The sequence below is a fragment of the Oncorhynchus mykiss genome, chromosome 4, assembly GCF_013265735.2.
Source record: "Oncorhynchus mykiss isolate Arlee chromosome 4, USDA_OmykA_1.1, whole genome shotgun sequence".
In the NCBI taxonomy this organism is placed as follows: domain Eukaryota; kingdom Metazoa; phylum Chordata; class Actinopteri; order Salmoniformes; family Salmonidae; genus Oncorhynchus; species Oncorhynchus mykiss.
In genome coordinates, this window is record NC_048568.1 from 6,784,891 (window position 1) to 6,803,423 (window position 18,533).

Genomic DNA, 18,533 nt, shown 5'->3' on the forward strand with positions numbered 1-18,533 from the left:
CAAAGGCTTCAAGGCAGGCAACAGCTTAGGTCTGCATATTATTCCCATAGAAACGCATTGGGCTTATACTAGACAGATTATGGCGAGAGTGAGCCCTCTTGCTTTGCCTCTTCCTCTCTGCTGTAACTAAAGTATATCACCGGAGAAAGCATCCGAGAGAGCAAAACAGTATCCTCTATATGTAGCCCATGTATCTGATGCTGTCTGGCCAAAAATAGTATGAAATGCCCTATTCTTTTGGTCCAGACAGCATCAGATACATGGTCTCCACATACTTTGCTCGCTCAGATTATTTCTCCGGTGATATACTTTAGTTTCAGCAGAGAGGAAGAGGCAAAGCAAGAAGGCTCACTCTCACCAAAAGTCCTCAACTGGCAGCTTCGTTAAATAATACCAGCAAAACACCTGTCTCAACATCAACAGTGAAGAGGCGACTCCGGGATGCTGGCTTTCTATGCAGTTGCAAAGAAAAAGCCATATCTCAGACTAACCAATAAAAAGAAAAGATTAAGATGGGCAAAAGACCAGACACTGGACAGAGGAACTCTGCCTAGAAGGCCAGCATCCCGGAGTCTCCTCTTTATTGTTGACGTTGAGACTGGTGTTTTGCTGGTACTATTTAATGAAGCTGCCATTAGATTACTTGTGAGGCCCCTGTTTCTCAAACTAGACACTCTAATGCACTTGTCCTCTTGTGCTCAGTTGTGCACCGGGGCCTCCCACTCCTCTTTCTATTCTGGTTAAAGGCAGTTTGCGCTGTTCTGTGAAGGGAGTAGTACACAGCGTTGTACGAGATCTTCAGTTTCTTGGCTATTTCTTGCATGGAATAGCCTTCATTTCTCAGAACACAAATAGAGTGACAAGTTTCAGAAGAAAGTGCTTTGTCTCTGGCCATTTTGAGCCTGTAATCGAACCCACAAATGCTGATGCTCCAGATACTCAAGTAGTCTAAAGAAGGCCAGTTTTATTGCTTCTTTATTAATCAGAATAACAGTTTTCAGCTGTGCAAACATAATTGCAAAAGGGTTTTCTAATGATCAATTAGCCTTTTAAAATGATAAACTTGGATTAGCTAACACAACATGCCATTGGAATACAGGAGTGATGGTTGCTGAAAATGGGCCTCTGTACACTATGCAGATATTCCATAAAGAAACTGTTGTTTCCAGCTACAATAGTCATTTACAACATTAACAATGTCTACACTGTATTTCTGATATATTTGATGTTATTTTAATGGACCAAAAAATGTGCTTTTCCTTCTAAAACAAGGACATTCCTAAGTGACCCCAAACATTTGAACGATAGTGTACTGTAAATTTAACTGAGATTAAACCGTCTTTGTCTCGATCAAATAAATCATCAATATTTCAATATTTTATTTGGACGGGCAAGGAGGTACAGTAGGGTGGGCCACGGGCCTCCCATAACGCCAGCCCTGGTTTATGTACGCATGTAATGCAAAAACACAATATGCTACTGAACAAAATGGTTGGTCACTAAATCTGGCGAGAACTAGGACCATGGAAAAAACAGCTAGCTGGAGCTTGTCTGAGCGGTTGGCTGGATATGCCCTCACCGCTACATACTTAATGCTGACTGGTTTTGGTTCTGCCCACTATAGTGCTGTCCAGTCAGAACATGATGTTGCAATGGTTAACAATACTCCAGAGCTAGCAATTAGCTAAAAGCTAGCAAACATCCCCGCAAACGTCTTACTTATAAAGATACATTACATGGTAAAATAACCAACACTCACTTAGATTACACCCATTATATAGCATTTCCAACACTCACTTGTCAATCGACGCACAACACTTCAGTTAGGAAACAGCATGTCAAAAGTCTGTCAGCAACACAACACTTCAGTTAGGAAACAGCATGTCAAAAGTCTGTCAGCAACACAGCACTTCAGTTAGGAAACAGCATGTCAAAAGTCTGTCAGCAACACAGCACTTCAGTTAGGAAACAGCATGTCAAAAGTCTGTCAGCAACACAGCACTTCAGTTAGGAAACAGCATGTCAAAAGTCTGTCAGCAACACAGCACTTCAGTTAGGAAACAGTATGTCAAAAGTCTGTCAGCAACACAACACTTCAGTTAGGAAACAGTATGTCAAAAGCCTGTCAGCAACACAGCACTTCAGTTAGGAAACAGCATGTCAAAAGTCTGTCAGCAACGCAACACTTGCTTCTTCTCAAGACAGCAGATGCTATGCACTGATGTGAAGTGGTAGGAGGCTGAGCCCTTGAGTGTGTCCAAGTGCGCTGATTGGTTGTAATGAGTGGACGCTTGAACGGTGATTGACAGGGCTGCAGGCCAATCAGGTTGAAAGGGATGGATTTTTTTTACAGCAGCCCCTGGATTTCTGGTGGAAATCCACCCATCTTTAAAGGCCTCAGTGGTGGGTTTAGTCCTGAAAGGGCCTAGTTCTACCTGGCAGGACAGGCAGGTAAGAGAGGCAGAGCAGTGAAGGGACCAGACCAGGTTTGGGTCCAGTCCTACTGTGAATCTGGCCGAACTAGAGGGGCAGCTGATTACTAAGGTCTCTTTAGAGGACCATGGGGGTCAGGAGGATGCCGGCTCAAGGGCATGCAATGGGCTTAAGGGCCGACCCGTCAGGGCGGTGCACAGGGAAAACAAAAGCAGTCCTTGGCCGCCCCATGGAATGCCAAAAGGATGGGGGAGGATCCTCTAACTCAGCTGGTACAGGGCCGCTTGAAGGCTGGCCACAGATGGGGGTGGCTTGCCTACTGTGGCGTAGAAATGTGGCAGGCCTGCCACAACTGTTGTTGGCAGCTCAATGGCTGCTGTTGGGGTTGGTGACTTTCTCACCACTGCTGAAGGCGATGGTTCCCATGGTGGACAGGTTGGGACTGCTGTACGAGGCTCATCAGGGATCTGAAAGGTGGGGCCGGCTGGGCCCCAGAGACGTGCAATTGCCAGAGGGTCTTCCATTGCAGGATGCAGGCGGCCCCCAGAACTGGAGACAGAGGGCCCCCCGGGTCAAGGAACGGGGTCTGAGAGCCTAGCAGGGCAGGAAACTAGGGCCCCAACAGGGCAGGGGACTTGGAACCTACTACTAAGATTGAGGATTGCAAGCCAGGTATGGAGGGAGGCTGCAAACCTAGCTGAGCAGGGAACTTGTAGCCTAACACTAGGACAGGCGACTTGGTGCTAGCAGAGAATGGAGACTGCAAACTGGCTAGGGGCAGGGACTGCAGACCTAGACGAGCAGCTCGCTCAGAGCCTAGCTGAACAGGAGATCCAGGGCTTGGAACTAGTGCAGGAGGTTTGGAGTGTAACACTAAAGGAGCTGACTGTTTACCAACTGAGGCTGTGGGCTGCTGACCAACTGAGGGCAGAGCCTGCAGATCTAGTAATGTTCGTAAGAGGGGATATGCATCTTTCAAATGATTTGCCATGGATATTTGCCAAATGAAGGACTGCAACAGGTCTTTCTCGTCAATATCACTGTTTGCCGTTTACTCCAGTTTCAACAGGTTGTTGTTCCCTTTATAATGGGAGTTGAGACATACAGTTAACAGCATTAGAAATTCAAACTAAAGCAAAAAAAAAACTAAATAGATGAGACACATCGGTAATTCCTAAACTGCAGCTCGTGATTGGAACACATTTCCCTACTTTAATCAACCAGCCCATTTTGAATTTGTGATAAAGCTGTCGTGATTTGGCAAGGAATTTAGCCTTTCTACAGTTTTGTTTGTGTGCCCCATCGGTTAGATACGTTTCTATAGGCAGTCATTTATGTAGGCCTAATGGGAGATTGGGTGCGCAGGTCACATGTGTGTACAGGGAGTGGTTTGAATGAAATTCAATGAGAAACATGTAATGGAGGGAAAAGAGAATGCAGGGAGAAGAACTGTGATCACTTGGCTAGGTTACTTTTTGTTGTAAGACGCTAATGCATATAACAAGTGGAAGGAACACTAGAGTCAGCGTGAATTAACTGTTGTCTTTGGGACAACATTTCACCTGCCTGTTTGGGCAGATTCCAGATTCCTAAACTTACTGTATGACTGTGGTAGAACTTAATTGCCCCCTAGTGGTCAAAACACGCTATATGATTTCACATGGAATTTTATGAAATTGTCAAATAGTTGTAATGAAAAACCGATAAAAATAAGGCAGTTTAAACATTAAAGAAAATTTTCATTTGTCACATCCCTACAGGACCACAGGACCAGTGACTTTGAGTTGGAAGTCTCTTTAAACAATTACCCCAGTGAATCTTGAATCCTTATCTCCGACCTGCTAGCACACTAAGATTTTGTGTGACATGGGGGTCATTTATTGTATGGGTATCAATTGCTCGTTGGCCGGTATGGTGACAATTCTGAGGTGTCAGGAGCTGGGACTTCAGTTCTGACAAGGATTTGTTTCAATTTTGCTTGAGAATTCCCCTATAGAGATACCGCACCGCAGATATTGAAGCAGGACTTTCCTCTCACACAGTCACGCAGAGTATCTGCGCATGTGCACAGGTGCGCGTCACGCTGCTACAATGTGGTAGCTACGGGACCAAAACAGCACAGACGTTTAGTCTCATGCTTCAACGCTTTTACATTCTGAACACAAGGCTCGTGTTACGTGTGCGAGCGTCGCAAAATAAATGTACACATACATGTTATTCAATCATTGCATCCAAACTGCTAGCGAGTGTCTGCGTAGCCAGGCGCTAAAATAGAACTTAGTTCTATTTGTGATGCATGACACTCTGCAGGTCCTGCCTCTCCTATCTCCTCACTGGTTTTTTTAGGAGCATATACCCATGTGGGTGATTGAAAGGTCCACACACAGTCCAGTTGGTGATGGTAATGCACCTTAAAGTGGGTTGCCATATGAAGTCCAAAGAAGAAGCCTGAAGGAGGAGAGATTACTGGAAACAAACTCGGTTTACCCTTTTATCTGTGGATTAAATGTCGGAGTAGAGGACCTTGTGCATTTCAGGTAAAATAACAACCCAATGCTTATATCCCAGGACAAATTAGCTAGCAACAGCAAGCTAGCTAGCTAAAATGCCATGAATGTTTCATGCTTTTCGTGCCTGTCCCCTAGTTGGTTCAGAGTTTGTTTTTATATTTCAACCTGTGTGTCCTGGTCGTGTCTGATGTGGATGGACAAAATCAACATGTGCATGATGGCGCAAGCAGACTCACCCCGCACCTGGTCTAGCCAGCATGTAAATAGTGGCGGAAATTGTTGCATCACTGTGTTTACTTTGTGCATGCAATGTCAACCTTAAACAAAAAACACATTTGATGACTGGACCATTCATAAAGTACTACATAGATGCTTCTCACATCTTTCAAGCAAATTCATACATAAAGGGTGATATAAAGGTCCTCACATCTAGTGCTTTGACAAATGCTTTGCCATTGATATAATGTGACATTTGTTCAGGGATAGATTTTGGACACTGGCCAGCCGAGCTAGACCACCATTTTTACTAGTCCGGGTGCAAAGCCTGTGCCATTCTATTTTTGAAAAGGCAACGTTTCTCTAGCAGGCGGCTAGTTGGGCATTTTTCCCAACCTGGTCTGAGAGCATTTCCTATTATCCTCTGATTAAATCCAAGACACTCCATTTAGTATGATATGTTACATTTCGCATGATTACATAAGACAGATAGTTACTTAAGGCAAAAACGAAAGGAGGGTGGTTGGTCGAGGTGGGTGGATGGTTGGGCGTAACCCTCAAGTCTCCTAGGTAGGGTTGTTGAGTGAGTGTTTTCTAAATTAGGGCCATATCATAATTGAGCAATATAGGCTATCGCCTAATTAGGATTACTGATTATAACAAACAATAAGCAACATGTCAACGGATTAAATGAAATGAGTATCAATTTACGTAAACCGTTCTGCATGTCCCTGCATTCCAAGCTCTACATTACCCTCTCTTTTTTTCGTAACAAAGTTAGTAGAAGTCTATTTGTTATCTAAAACCAACCACAGTAGCATATTGCAAATGTTTTGAGAAATCAAAATGAATTAGGCTACTGTTTTTCTTTCGTAAAATAATAGAAAACATAATGCTCATGTATTTATTTGGCCCGCTACAAAATATTTGTAAGACTATGGATCACTCTTACACTGTCTGTCAGCAATCAATTTTTCCTTGGTGATAAATCCGGACAAACCTATGGCTTGTCCCGCACACAGGTCCGTTTATGTTACACTGTCTTTATAAAATATTCAGCCGTGGAAAATCTGCGTATATCCGCGCCGTGAATAATCTACCACCAACTGGCTGATAAACATGATTTTGTAAATATGCCGGTAATGGTAGTCGACTTGCATGCTTGAACTTTTCGGCTGTATCCAGTGCGCGTGTGACTTTGACAGTTTCATTAGTTCACACTTACAATAAAATCAAGTGGACATGACATTCGATCAGAACGACGGGTTCATTTGTAGGTTATCTCCACCCACAGCAGCAGGTCTGAGAACAGAGAAGGACGAGGATAACAATGGCTCTACCGTCGCTCACAGGTTAGTGAAGGATCTTTCAGACTATACATTTGTAGAACAATGCTTGGCTAGATGTCTCCGCAGCATAAGGAAGGATTGCATGGTGACAACAACACCTGTTCATCGCAGCAACAGTTGGGTGTAGTCTATTATCAGACTCTCAATGCTGTCGATATTGCCACCATTCGGAAATTGCATTCCATTCCATTTACAATAAGTTCGCCTATAGGCTACTTCACATTGTATTTATTGTTTAAGTGAACTAGAAAACAGGATACATTATTGCGTAGGCCTATATCAGATAGTTTATGTATTAGGCCTATATTTTCAAATCAAACTATGTTCCGGTTCAACCCAGTTTTAAAACCAATATATATATAAAGGGTGATATAAAGGTCCTCACATATATATATATTCATTCGGCTTATTTGTTAGGTTCCTGAGTGAATGAACTAATATTAAGATTAAAGAAGACAACATCATTTAGCCCATTTCTAAGCAAACGCGACCATAGAAAAAACATCTTTAATAAATAACATTTTCCCACTAAAATGACGAGAATTCGTGAAGAAACAAGGCGCTATTCTTAGTTGTCCTATGCTGGTTGTTGGTGTATTGTTTGGCTTTGTGAGGAACTTGCGTGTTTATTGCCGGGCCAGAGAGAAGCGCATCTCACTCATGCTACCCTCTGACGTCACTGATGTGTCATTCGATATTTGTTGGCTTTGTGTTCACATTTTGTGTTCAAACGTTTCTATTTTTAAAACCAAAAAGCAGCATATGTCGTTGAATAAAAAAAGACATTAAATCAACAAATCAGATTAGCGGAAAATGTATTGTTTTAGTTCTTACCACTTTCTAGAATGGATTTGTCAGTGGGGTTTTTCAGATATCTCTTGAAAACATTTTGGGCGTTAGCCATATTTATCTGTTAAATCGTTTGAATAAGTATCCCTATTTGTTTATAATGTAGGCCTACGTGGATTTGAATTGTTGATGCCTACAATTTAATAATTTATTCAAAGATAATAATAATTTGCTTAAATTATAGTCTTAAACCCCATTACAGGAAATAGTTAGGCTACATTTGATTGCATTTCAAATAAATGACTCTTATTGGAACGAAAAGTGCATTTAAAATAATTTTATTTTGTCTAAATAGACAGGATTGCCTTGTTGCTATGCTCAAACAAAGACACCCACGTGTCCAACTATGGGCATTATACACATCTTATACTTAAAATGTTCGCTTATAAAAATGTCTATTAACGAAGTATATAATTCAGTTACTTTCTTTCACGAAATCAAGTAAAAATGTGCATACAATTTATTTCAATGTTTCCCTAGTAGACACAAGTAAAGTACACTGTGATTGAAATAAACTCCTGATTGGCTGGTTTGTTCTAAACACGTTAAATGAATAAATAAACATAAAACATTTACCTGTTTGCTTGATTTTAGCCTCCCCAACACACATTTCCTTTCCAACAGCATGGCCTGGCCTGACCCATGGCTATGTCAACAATGTTTCGTTTTTCCTAGCGGTGGATATAAAAAGTGAGGGATTGCTGGCTGGAATGCATGAGTTAAAACATCGAAATAAACCCCCCACCCTTAGCCCTTTGAACTCTATTGACAGAAATGCAGGGTAGAGGGGAGGCAAAGCTTGGTTGGTGAGGTGTGGGGGTTGGGTGGGGTTTGCTAGGGTGAAGGAGTCCACCAAATCTCTGGTTGGGACGTTGCTATTGAAAAAGCTCTGGAATCTCGATGTGGAATTGTTTACGTCTGTGAAAGTGGCATTAAACTGTATTATGAGGATCTGATCATGTTTGATCAGTTGGTTTGGTTTTAGGCTAATCAATAATTGAGATGACATTCTTATTTTCCAATTGGCTTAATTAGTTGTGTCTCTTATTAATCACTGCACGTGTTTTATGTTCATAAGCCTTTATTATGAGGTTGGACTCAGAATCAACTTTATTCGCCAATAACATTTACACGTAGCCTACTAGGAATTTGACCTGGCGAAATTGCGCCGACAACAATAAGAATATACAGACAGAATATAGACAAAACCTACAGAATCTACAGATTACGTTTCGACTTGTTTTATACAGCATCAACGCTTTTATAATTCTGGCCTTGGCAGGGAATGTGAACCCTACAGAATCAGAATGTTATTATTTTAGCCTTCAAAGGATAGCCTAACATACATTGCCAGTAGTCCTAATAGCCTACGCTTGTGGACGATTACTGATGCATTTCAAATGAGGATTTACCCCAGTGTTTTACCCAAAAGGCTCAGACTTTTCTGTTTCCATCTACATGGTCCGGCACCCGTGGCTCAGCGTGCCATGGCTCTGGCGGACCTCCTCTAACTTGGAACCAATGCAAGGCCCTGGGTACTTTTCAGCTCTCATTTACATAACAATGGCCAACTGTGAACTTTAACACCTCACAAATCAACAGTCTTGAATGATTCAGGTGTGTTGATCGCCACATGTCTTTAGTGTCAAAGCCCCTGATGGAAACACGATTACACTATAGCTTACGTTAATATAAAACACTGGCGGCCCACTGGTGTGGGGTTAAATCTCATTGGAAAAGCACCAAACATAGCTCTGTTCGGTCAGAAAAAGCCCTTCCCAGGATATGAGTGAGTCGATAACATCTGACACCGTTGACCGGCCCTGTGACCCAAATCATCATTTTTGTGGCCACTGTGGAGCCCTCCTCACCGCATCTTCAAACAGAGAATTTGCGCGGGGGTTGGGCAGGGCCGGCCTTTGTTGGAGGCATGAGGTAAACTCGTGAATTCTGGAGGGTGGGCTCTTTGGTGTTGCTTTGCTGCTGGTGGGTGGGGATGGGTTGCTGTTGATTAATTCCTTCCCAACGTGTTTTTCCCCTTTGACAGTTTTGCGACTGGATATTGACAGAGCTGATAAATTGATAGTGCGCGTGCGAAACATCAGACTCATGTTTCCAGCCATACTCTCGTAGGCATAACGTACTGCGAATAGCCGCGGGAACCCATTTGGGGGGTAGGGGTGCTGCGATTTTCTTTTGTGCCCTTGCTGAAGAGTTCTATATTGGTCAGCTGATACAGGACTAGTAAAGGCCCAGCGCACCCCCCCCCCCCCCCCCCCCCAGTACCCCTCTTTTTTAAACTAAATGTATTTGAGTGTTTACCAGTAACTGTCTGTACAAAACAGTTATTATGATAATACTTGTGGAATATACAAATAATTGCTTGATATATATTTTCTAGTTTCTTGAAATACTTTGCAAATGCAACTTATTTCTATGTGAAAACTGACATGGCCTATTCATTCCTTTTCAGTAGATGCTTTTATCCAGAGCAATTTACAGTAGTAAGTGCATACATTTTCATACTGGTCCACCATGAACCCACAGCCCTAGTATTGTAAGCAACATGCTCTACCAACTGAGCCACATCCTAACATCACACCATCACAACCCACTCAATTACTGTATTGTGCATTGTTTTTCTTCAGGGTGATAGAAAGTCTACAGGTGCAAACCTAGATGACCCTCCAATACAGTAATGTACAATTTACATGTAAGGATGGTAAATTAATACTGCACAAAAAGTGGTTGCTTTCCATGTAATTTGATAAAGAAAAACATTTAATTTGATGTGGATGTTTTGTCTTTGTCCATAACTTCCACTGTTCCCGGTAGGCCATCATTGTAAATAGGAATTTGTTGTTAACTGACTTGCCTAGTTAAATAAAGGTTCAATTAGAATGACAATCAAAGAGAAAGGGACAGGACAACAACTCTTACAATTCCAACTATTGATTTCTGAAAGATACTGTTCTTAATTAAACTACCTTTTTGGTAAAGCAGAGATGTTGTGCCTGCCCTACAGATGTAAAGAAGTCTACATCGGTCCACCAATACTAGTAAAGGCCCAGTGCACTACGTTTGTGATATTTTTTTTTCTTAAACGATATATATATTTTTTCCCGATTTTTCAGGGGGTGCAGCACCCTCAACACCCCTAGTTCCTGCAGCTATGTCTGTGTGGATGTTGTCCATTGTTTGATTTGTCCTGAATTTTAAGTTCTGAAGGAACACACATGCTACCCACCCCTCAATTTTATCAATGGAAATCTTGGCAGTGTATCAGGCCTTTATAACCATACGTATACCACTTAAAGTTAACCAAATAATTCATAGGCTATAGCCTATACTAGATTTGTAATTGAAGTCTTCGCCTACACCTAATAGTTTCTGCAAGAGAAGGAGGAATATGGGGCTGGTCATGTGAACATGAACTCAATGTAGGCGTAAATACGTTTCTAAAATGCATAAGGAAAATTCTATTTACTCAAAGGTTAATGAATACAATCTTTAGGTTATTATTTGGCGATATGTTTAACGAATGAATTGACAATTTTTGTAAATACAGCAATGAATTATGTTCAACAAACAATTGTAATCTATCAATTTAAAATAAACCCCCCAATTCCCAATCTCATAATGATTAGGGCTATTTTACCACATGTAGCCCGCTGAATCGAGCTCAGAAACGTAGGAAAAATAAAGTAATACAGTCCTATAAAAGAAGCAGAATAACAGATTTTATATTTACTGCACCAGATGTTTGTTTGCGTAAATCTTTTTTTTCAGTCTTTATATTTCCAATGTAGTGCATTTAGCTGCTGTTAATCAAATATGACATTTTAGAAATGGTTGATTTGGCTATTAAAATTTGCATTGAGGAGTTGAAAACAAGGTTGACCATTGCAAAGTGGACTACCTACTGCCATTCACACGACTCTCTACCGAAGTTGTAAAATGTTTTTGCAAGATAATGGGTATGTGACCTAGTCCATCCTTTTATAAAAGACTGTTATTGTGAGGACACAACTGACCACTGGGACCTTATAATCGGTTCCGAGTCGGTTTCCCTCGCTGCATTCCCTTCCCTGGATCCGTACTGAAATTAGCAGCAAGAAAGCATGTCATTGACAAAGTCACGTGTCTAGAGGCACAGCCAGCAAGCGAGCGGATGAGAAAAGGAACGAGCGAGTGCAAGCGCTCGAAGTGGATTGAGTGTGGAAGGGATTGAAGGAGAGACATGACAAAATATCAAGAGGGAAAGCACGCACTACCATGCGAGCTAAATTTGCGACCGCTGGAATAGAGGATGTCGGATTAATGGTGACTATTATAACCCGTTTTCGCAGAGGAAGCTTTTCGATTGGGACTTTGGAAGAGAGGGTCCGCGGGGAAACATGGCCGAAGGTTATTCTGCAATTATTTTCTATTTTTTGCGCTTACTTTTTATTCTGATGGTATTGGGGGGATCTGCGAGGGACTATTGTTATATATCCTATATGTTATGTACCGCCCAAGATTATTGCCATGTGAAAATATGCCTTGGGATCTTGTTGGAGCAGTTTGTCAACGGTAAAGAGCGTATTCTGCCCAACTGGGGTTTGCATGGGGAACCATGTGTGTAGCCTACACCTGCCCTTTGAGTTTCATACAATGCTGGTTAAACGTGGTAGATGCACGCAAATATGCTCCAGAATAAAACAAACGGGGAGCATGCATTTGCAAAGGCAAAGCGATCAATTGCGAATCGCTGACCGTTGTGTAGTTAGAAACCCCACAATTAGCCTATTTTACACCACTTTGCTTTTATGTTCGAAACACTCTACCATGCGCCAGTTCACGCTTAGGTGATCTCGAAAATCGTTTTGCTGGGAGAATTGGAGCAAAGACGAACCTCACACAACGTCCAGTGATGGGGTCTTTTCAACAAACCGGGCTCCATAAAAGTTGTTTATAGGCTACTACTCGGCCTACTATACGCGCGCACGACTATAGGGAAAATAGCCTACTTGGGCACCTTCTACACCTGTTTATCAATACATACTGTATTTAGCTAACTACTTTCATTTGACTTTTAGGAGGGGCGGTTAAAAGTGGCGCAGAATACACCGCCAAATCGGCGGAGCAGGAAGAGCGGATTCTGCCCCAGCCTCTGTCGGGAGCAGGCCACTGCAAGTGGTTCAATGTTCGAATGGGGTTCGGATTTATATCAATGACCAGCAGCGAGGGGAGCCCCCTAGACCTCCCTCTGGACGTATTTGTCCACCAAGTAAGTTCCCCCGAACGAGAAAAGTCTTCCACGTTGATGTTGTGCTGCTGTGAGCTTGGGTTGTGGGCATTGGGCATCTACCCCGTTGGCGCAATCCTCCACCCCATAGACTACGTTATAGCCTACTCCACCTTGTTAATGATAAGTAATGTTTCAATAGGCTAGGTCAAGCAGCACAGGTCTATCCTTTCTAAAAGGGTAATTACTGGATTTTAATTCTACAAAATCGGTTTATTAACCTGTGTCCATGCGTGGCAATAACATCACGTGTTAATGCGAAGTGACACATTCTTAGGCCAGTGTTGGTTGCAACATTTGTATCACTTAATGATTGTGATATTGTAACAGTTCAAGTGTGTTACTTTGAATCATCATGACGTTTCCCTAGCATGTGTATATATATTAATGGCACACAAAACATGCTGTGGGTTTCCTTAAAGTGACACGTTCCCTCGTTCACTTCCCCTTGAACTTCGTGGAGGGAGAACACCAGTTGTATGACAGTTTGTAGTTTTTCTATTGCCTCATGGACAGGGAGATTATGCTTGATGGCCCACCATGTCGGAAAACGTGCTCAAATACTTTGAGTAAGTAGCCTACAAGAAAATATGCATCAATAGAATGAAACAGAAATAAACATCCCACTCAGTCTAGAAATACTGTGTTTGTTTTTGTTGACAGTAAGTGCTAAACGCTGTCATTTGAGTACTCGTACAATTGCTTGGTCGAAAGTTATAACATGGATAGTTTGGGTGTGTAGATTTTCATTCGAGTTCATATTCTAATAACCCATCCATATTTTCAGCTGATTCTGTTGCCGTTAAATAGCTATTTTTTTACGGTCCAATAAAGTCGCTTTTAAAGACTCAAGAGGAGAAACGAGAAGGGAGTAGTCATTTTCACCATCTTATTTTCCCACACGGTTTGGCGGTGGAGGTGCTTTTATTGTGGTCTCACGGGAAGTTATTTTATTGAACTGTGAGAGAACATTCTGGTTCAAAGATGTAAGCGCCTAGCACGGCCCCAACCGACGTCTTGAAAACATCTGTCAAACACGAGTGAGTAACAAGAGAGTTTACAATGATGAATTGCGCAGCTTTAAGCTGCTATGCTGCAGCTGTAGCTGCTACCATTGAGGTCTCGTGGTGAATTTGGGCGAACATGTTTCCTTGTTGCTATTGTGTTGGCTACTCCCATCATCACTAACTTTTTCATGTGGCAGCACTATATGCTCTGAAAAAGGAACTCCCAAGACTTAAGATGTATTTCAGTATTTGCATGCTGGCTAAGTTTTTGGTTCATTGATCAGTTATTTATATTGTCTCCCTAATAATATTCAAATGATTAGAGTGCCATGCTGGCATATAGTATTTTATTTTCACATACTGTGTGTTCCTGTGTCCTGTTGATATTTCAGCAGAATACATTTATGTGAAGAAACAACCGAAAGACATAACTTGCAGCACAGTAGAAGACAATACACCCTGTTGTTCATGCATTGTACTATATTTTCCTTTGCAGGGGAAATCCAAATGAGCAGAATAGGTTGAGAATTTGAATCAATCATAGCCATTAGTGGGTATGTCAGATGTACCTACTTTAGCCTCACAAGCTTCCTCCCTGCCAAAGATGTGTGCTTAGTGAGAGAGAGAGAGAGAGAGAGAGAGAGAGAGAGAGAGAGAGAGAGAGAGAGAGAGAGAGAGAGAGAGAGAGAGAGAGAGAGAGAGAGAGAGAGAGAGAGAGAGCCCTGCTGAAGTCAAATAAACATTGTCTGGCGTGCAGTTTCTTAGCCTGGGCCTGAGCACAGAAATAAATAGAACACCATTGGGCTATTAATAGGCCTATGCATTATAGGCTCTTGTATCTATCTCTATGGTACAGATTTAGATGTAGGCATTTCTTAAACGTTTTCATGATCTAAATGTAGAGGAATACACACATTCATAAGATAATACTAATGATTGTTATGATGTTGATACACCCCTACAGAATTCTATTGAGCCATTTCTTATAAACTTTCATGATTTTAGAAGAACGGGCTACTTATAGCAATAACAATCGTTATGTTTATAAGGATGTTGCTGAATTCCTGCAGAATTCTGTTGTCTTTTGTTGGAAATGTGCGCGATCTCAAAGTAATAGCAATCATTATGATGCCGATAATGAGAATAATACATACTTTTCTTATAAATGTGTATGAATTTCAATTTAGAGGAATACACACATTCATAAGATATAACTCTGCGAAGTCTTATAAACGTTCACGATACAATTTTAGAGGAATACACGTGCTCATTCATAATGTTGGAATTACTACTGTAATACTGTTGTTAATGATGACAGTGTAGTCTTTCAAATGTAAATCATCAACTACCAATGAAATTGCCAATTCAGTAGGGATGTGCATATTCCCTTTCAAGATGATTCAACACAAATCTAGATACATGGGCTCTGATACTATTCACAGGAACGATCCGTTTGAGTTTGAAATGATTAGGTTCAATGCGATGCTATTCGATGCCCTAACATTTGTTGCATAAAAAACATACATTTTCCATTCGAAATTCATATCTGCTGATGATGGAGCTCATGAGCTGGGCCTCTCTGAGCTGGGCCTCTCTGAGCTGGGCCTCTCTGAGCTGGGCCGGTCTGAGATGACTTCTGTCTGTGTGTAGATGTGTGTGTGTAAATTATGTGTATGTACAATGTTGGCACCTGAGCTGAGCCAGAAGAGAGGCATCTCCCACTATCAGATTAGGGGGTGCAATGTAGCCTGTTTTTTGTCTCCCCATTTTGGTTCTGAAATAACCATCACCCACAAATTAACTTTTCATTTTTGCAGATTAAGTGTTTGACTAGTCAATATATCAATATTTATATTTTACAAATGTAGCTATGACATAGCCAATGAATATATAGCACAATTTTGGATTTCACCCACATCTCAAAATCAAATGGTTTTGACCATTTGGAAATGTTTCCGTAGAGATCTTCTTTACTCCTCTTGCTTCGGCCATGCAGTGCACCTCACAAAAGGGATTGCTCATTATGAAATGATCAACTTTACCCTGTATATCTAAAAATGACCATATACACGGAATTGTTTAAAGCAAAACTACCAAAACTGTTGGTGATGGTGAACCTGAACAATCAAAGTAAAATCTATTATATTATATAATATTATATACCTGTTTAGCAGGTATAGTCAGATACGTTGGCTCTCCAGTAGCTTACTTTTATTCCAGTAAAACACAATGTACAACATAGGTTATCACTCAACGAATAAAGCACAATTTCATGCAAGCCATTCATGCAAGCTGAAGGTGCCTCGCTGATGTGCAAGATCCAGAACAGGCCCCCTACCTCACTGTGGTCAGTGCACAAAACAACTATATTACTGAAAAGTTTATTGATGGGACAATTTTTCGTTTGAATGCATAAAAACCTATCTAGAGTTTAGAATGTAACCTTGTGGTAGGGTTGATTGGGGGGCCATGTATGCTTGTTTTTCAGTTGCAGACATGCCTGATCAGTTATATGACGTAGCCTCAAGGGTTGGAGAGCTGACACACACACACACACACACACACACACACACACACACACACACACACACACACACACACACACACACACTGTTATGGGGTATTTCTGTTGCTTGCTGCTTGGGAAGATTGTACCATTTGTAAATATTATCTCCAAAGATAAAGACACATTTTGTCCCATGGAAAAAATATCATTTGAGTGCAAGATTCAGATTGGGCTCCAGTTTGTGACAATGTGTGATAATTTTCTATGCATGCAGGAATTATTGAGATAATGAGAGGGGGAGGGGGGAGGGGAGGAGAAAGAGAGAGAAAATAAATGAGGTAGAGACTAAAGGGGGAGGTTAGGAAAGAAGAGAGAGAACAGAGAAAGAGAGAATGGTAGAAGAGAGGGGATTGGGAGGACGGGAGTAAGAAAGGTAGTTAGAGGGAGAGAAAGGAGAGGTTATGCAGAAGAGGGAAAGAGGAGGGGTTGGAGAAGCAAATGAGGGAGGGGGCAAGGGAAGGAAGAGTGGGACAGAGGGAGAGGGACAGAGGGGTGGGGAAAAATAACAGGAGAGTGGTAGGAAATACATTTGTGATGGGGAAGTAGATTAGAAGAGGGATAAATTAGTGATGGGGAATTAGATTAGAAGAGGGAGGTAGGGAGGAAGAGGGAGAGATAGCGAGAGAGTAGTAGAGAGTGAGAGGTAGAGAATAAGAAAGAGGCAAAGAGAGCGGGGGGAGAGAGAATAGAGGAGAGTGAGAAAGAGGAAGAGAGAAGGATATAAAGAGGTAGAAAAGGAAGGAAAGCGAGAGGAGGTACAGAAGGGAAAAGAGAGAGAGGAACAAAAGAGAGTAGGTAGAAAAGAATGAGAGACAAAGAGCTCGAGATAAGGAAAGATACAGAGGGAGAGAGAGAGGTATAGAGAGGTACAGAAGGGAAAAGAGAGAGGAACAAAAGAGAGTAGGTAGAAAAGAATGAGAGATAAAGAGCTCGAGATAAGGAAAGATACAGAGGGAGAGAGAGAGAGGTATAGAGAGGTACAGAAGGGAAAAGAGAGAGGAACAAAAGAGAGTAGGTAGAAAAGAATGAGAGATAAAGAGCTCAAGATAAGGAAAGATAGAGAGGGAGGTATAGAGAAAGAAGGAGGTAGAGAAGAAAAAAGAGGGGGAGGTATAACGAAGGAGACCGAGGATGTAGAGGGACATAGAAAGAAAGAAATAATGAGCTAGTCCCATCTTGACCCCAGAGAAATCTTCCCGGGGGGGGCCAAACATCAGGGGGGTTCACGTCCAATCACTTCCAGTGTGTGTGTGTGTGTGTGAGTGCTTCTCTATATGACCACTACTACTACCTTGTGCCAGCGTTGCACCCGCACTATGAGACATTTTTATTCAGTTTGTTTGTTTATTTCACCAGTGATGATTTATGATGAATTACATTAATGCATTTCCTCTTTTGGAGATTAAATGTAAGAATCTTCTGTCTTTGTGTGTTGCTTGAGCACCTCACATTTTCACGCTTGGATGTTTAGCTGGCACATCAATCAACCCATTGCTATTTACCCACAAGTCTCTTTTGGTGTGTGTGTGTTTGCAAAAGTGCATGTATTTTTCAGTTGCTTTTTTCTGTTCTTGCCAGCAGGTCCACTCCTTAATAATATCTGAGCACTTGGAGATTTTGGTTTTGTGTGTATGCATGCATGTGTGTGTTGTGTGTTAAAGTGGGCCCCTAGTGAGATTTTTTTTGTACATTTATTTTTATTTAACCGTTATTTAACTAGGCAAGTCAGTTAAGAACAAAGTCTTATTTACAATGACAGCCTACTTTAAAGCCCCCCTAGCCAGACCCTCCCCTAACCCGGACGATGCTGGGCCAATTGTGCGCTGCCCTATGGGACTCCCGATTGAGGCCGGTTAAGATACAGCCCGGGTACGAACCCAGGTCTGTTTCGATGCCTCACAGGCCGGAGGTTGATCTCAATGGCGATGCAGTGCCTTAGACCGCTGCGCCACTCGAGAGGCCATTGAGATTAATCTCTGGCCTGTGTCTCCATTTGGCATGAAAGCCCTACCCCTCCCCAGTCCCTGCCACAGACCCACCTCCCCCTCTTTACTTCAATGCTTAAAAACCGCAGAAGAAGAAAGTGGAGCGGTCATGTGACTTCCTGTCCATATATGGGGAATGTGATTGGTCATTTGAAAGGTAGATTGTGTAAATTCAAGTAGAAGTGGTGCTAGAGATGTTTCTTTCTATTGACATGACAAACAGACATGTTGTAGAATAGACCCATTCCACTTTTGGTGGGTGATCTGTTTTCTTGGTATTGTCTTAGAACAACAAAGGGTTTGGTTTTGGCATTGCTTCTGAAGAAGCTTG

General features: G+C 41.8%; 1 protein-coding gene across 2 annotated transcripts in view; it reads left to right on the top strand.

The window, feature by feature from the left end:
• Nucleotides 1-11,516: 11,516 nt before the first annotated feature.
• LOC110520963 (protein lin-28 homolog B-like) overlaps nt 11,517-18,533 on the top strand; it is a 38,646-nt gene continuing 31,629 nt past the window's right edge. The window contains exons 1-2 of one of the 2 annotated variants that reach the window (XM_021598414.2): nt 11,517-11,764; nt 12,436-12,626. In XM_021598414.2, the coding sequence (XP_021454089.2) occupies nt 11,755-11,764; nt 12,436-12,626 (201 nt within the window). In that variant the 5' untranslated portion in view covers nt 11,517-11,754. The remainder of the gene's footprint in view (nt 11,765-12,435; nt 12,627-18,533) is intronic. The other variant, XM_036975524.1, reaches the window with a different exon arrangement.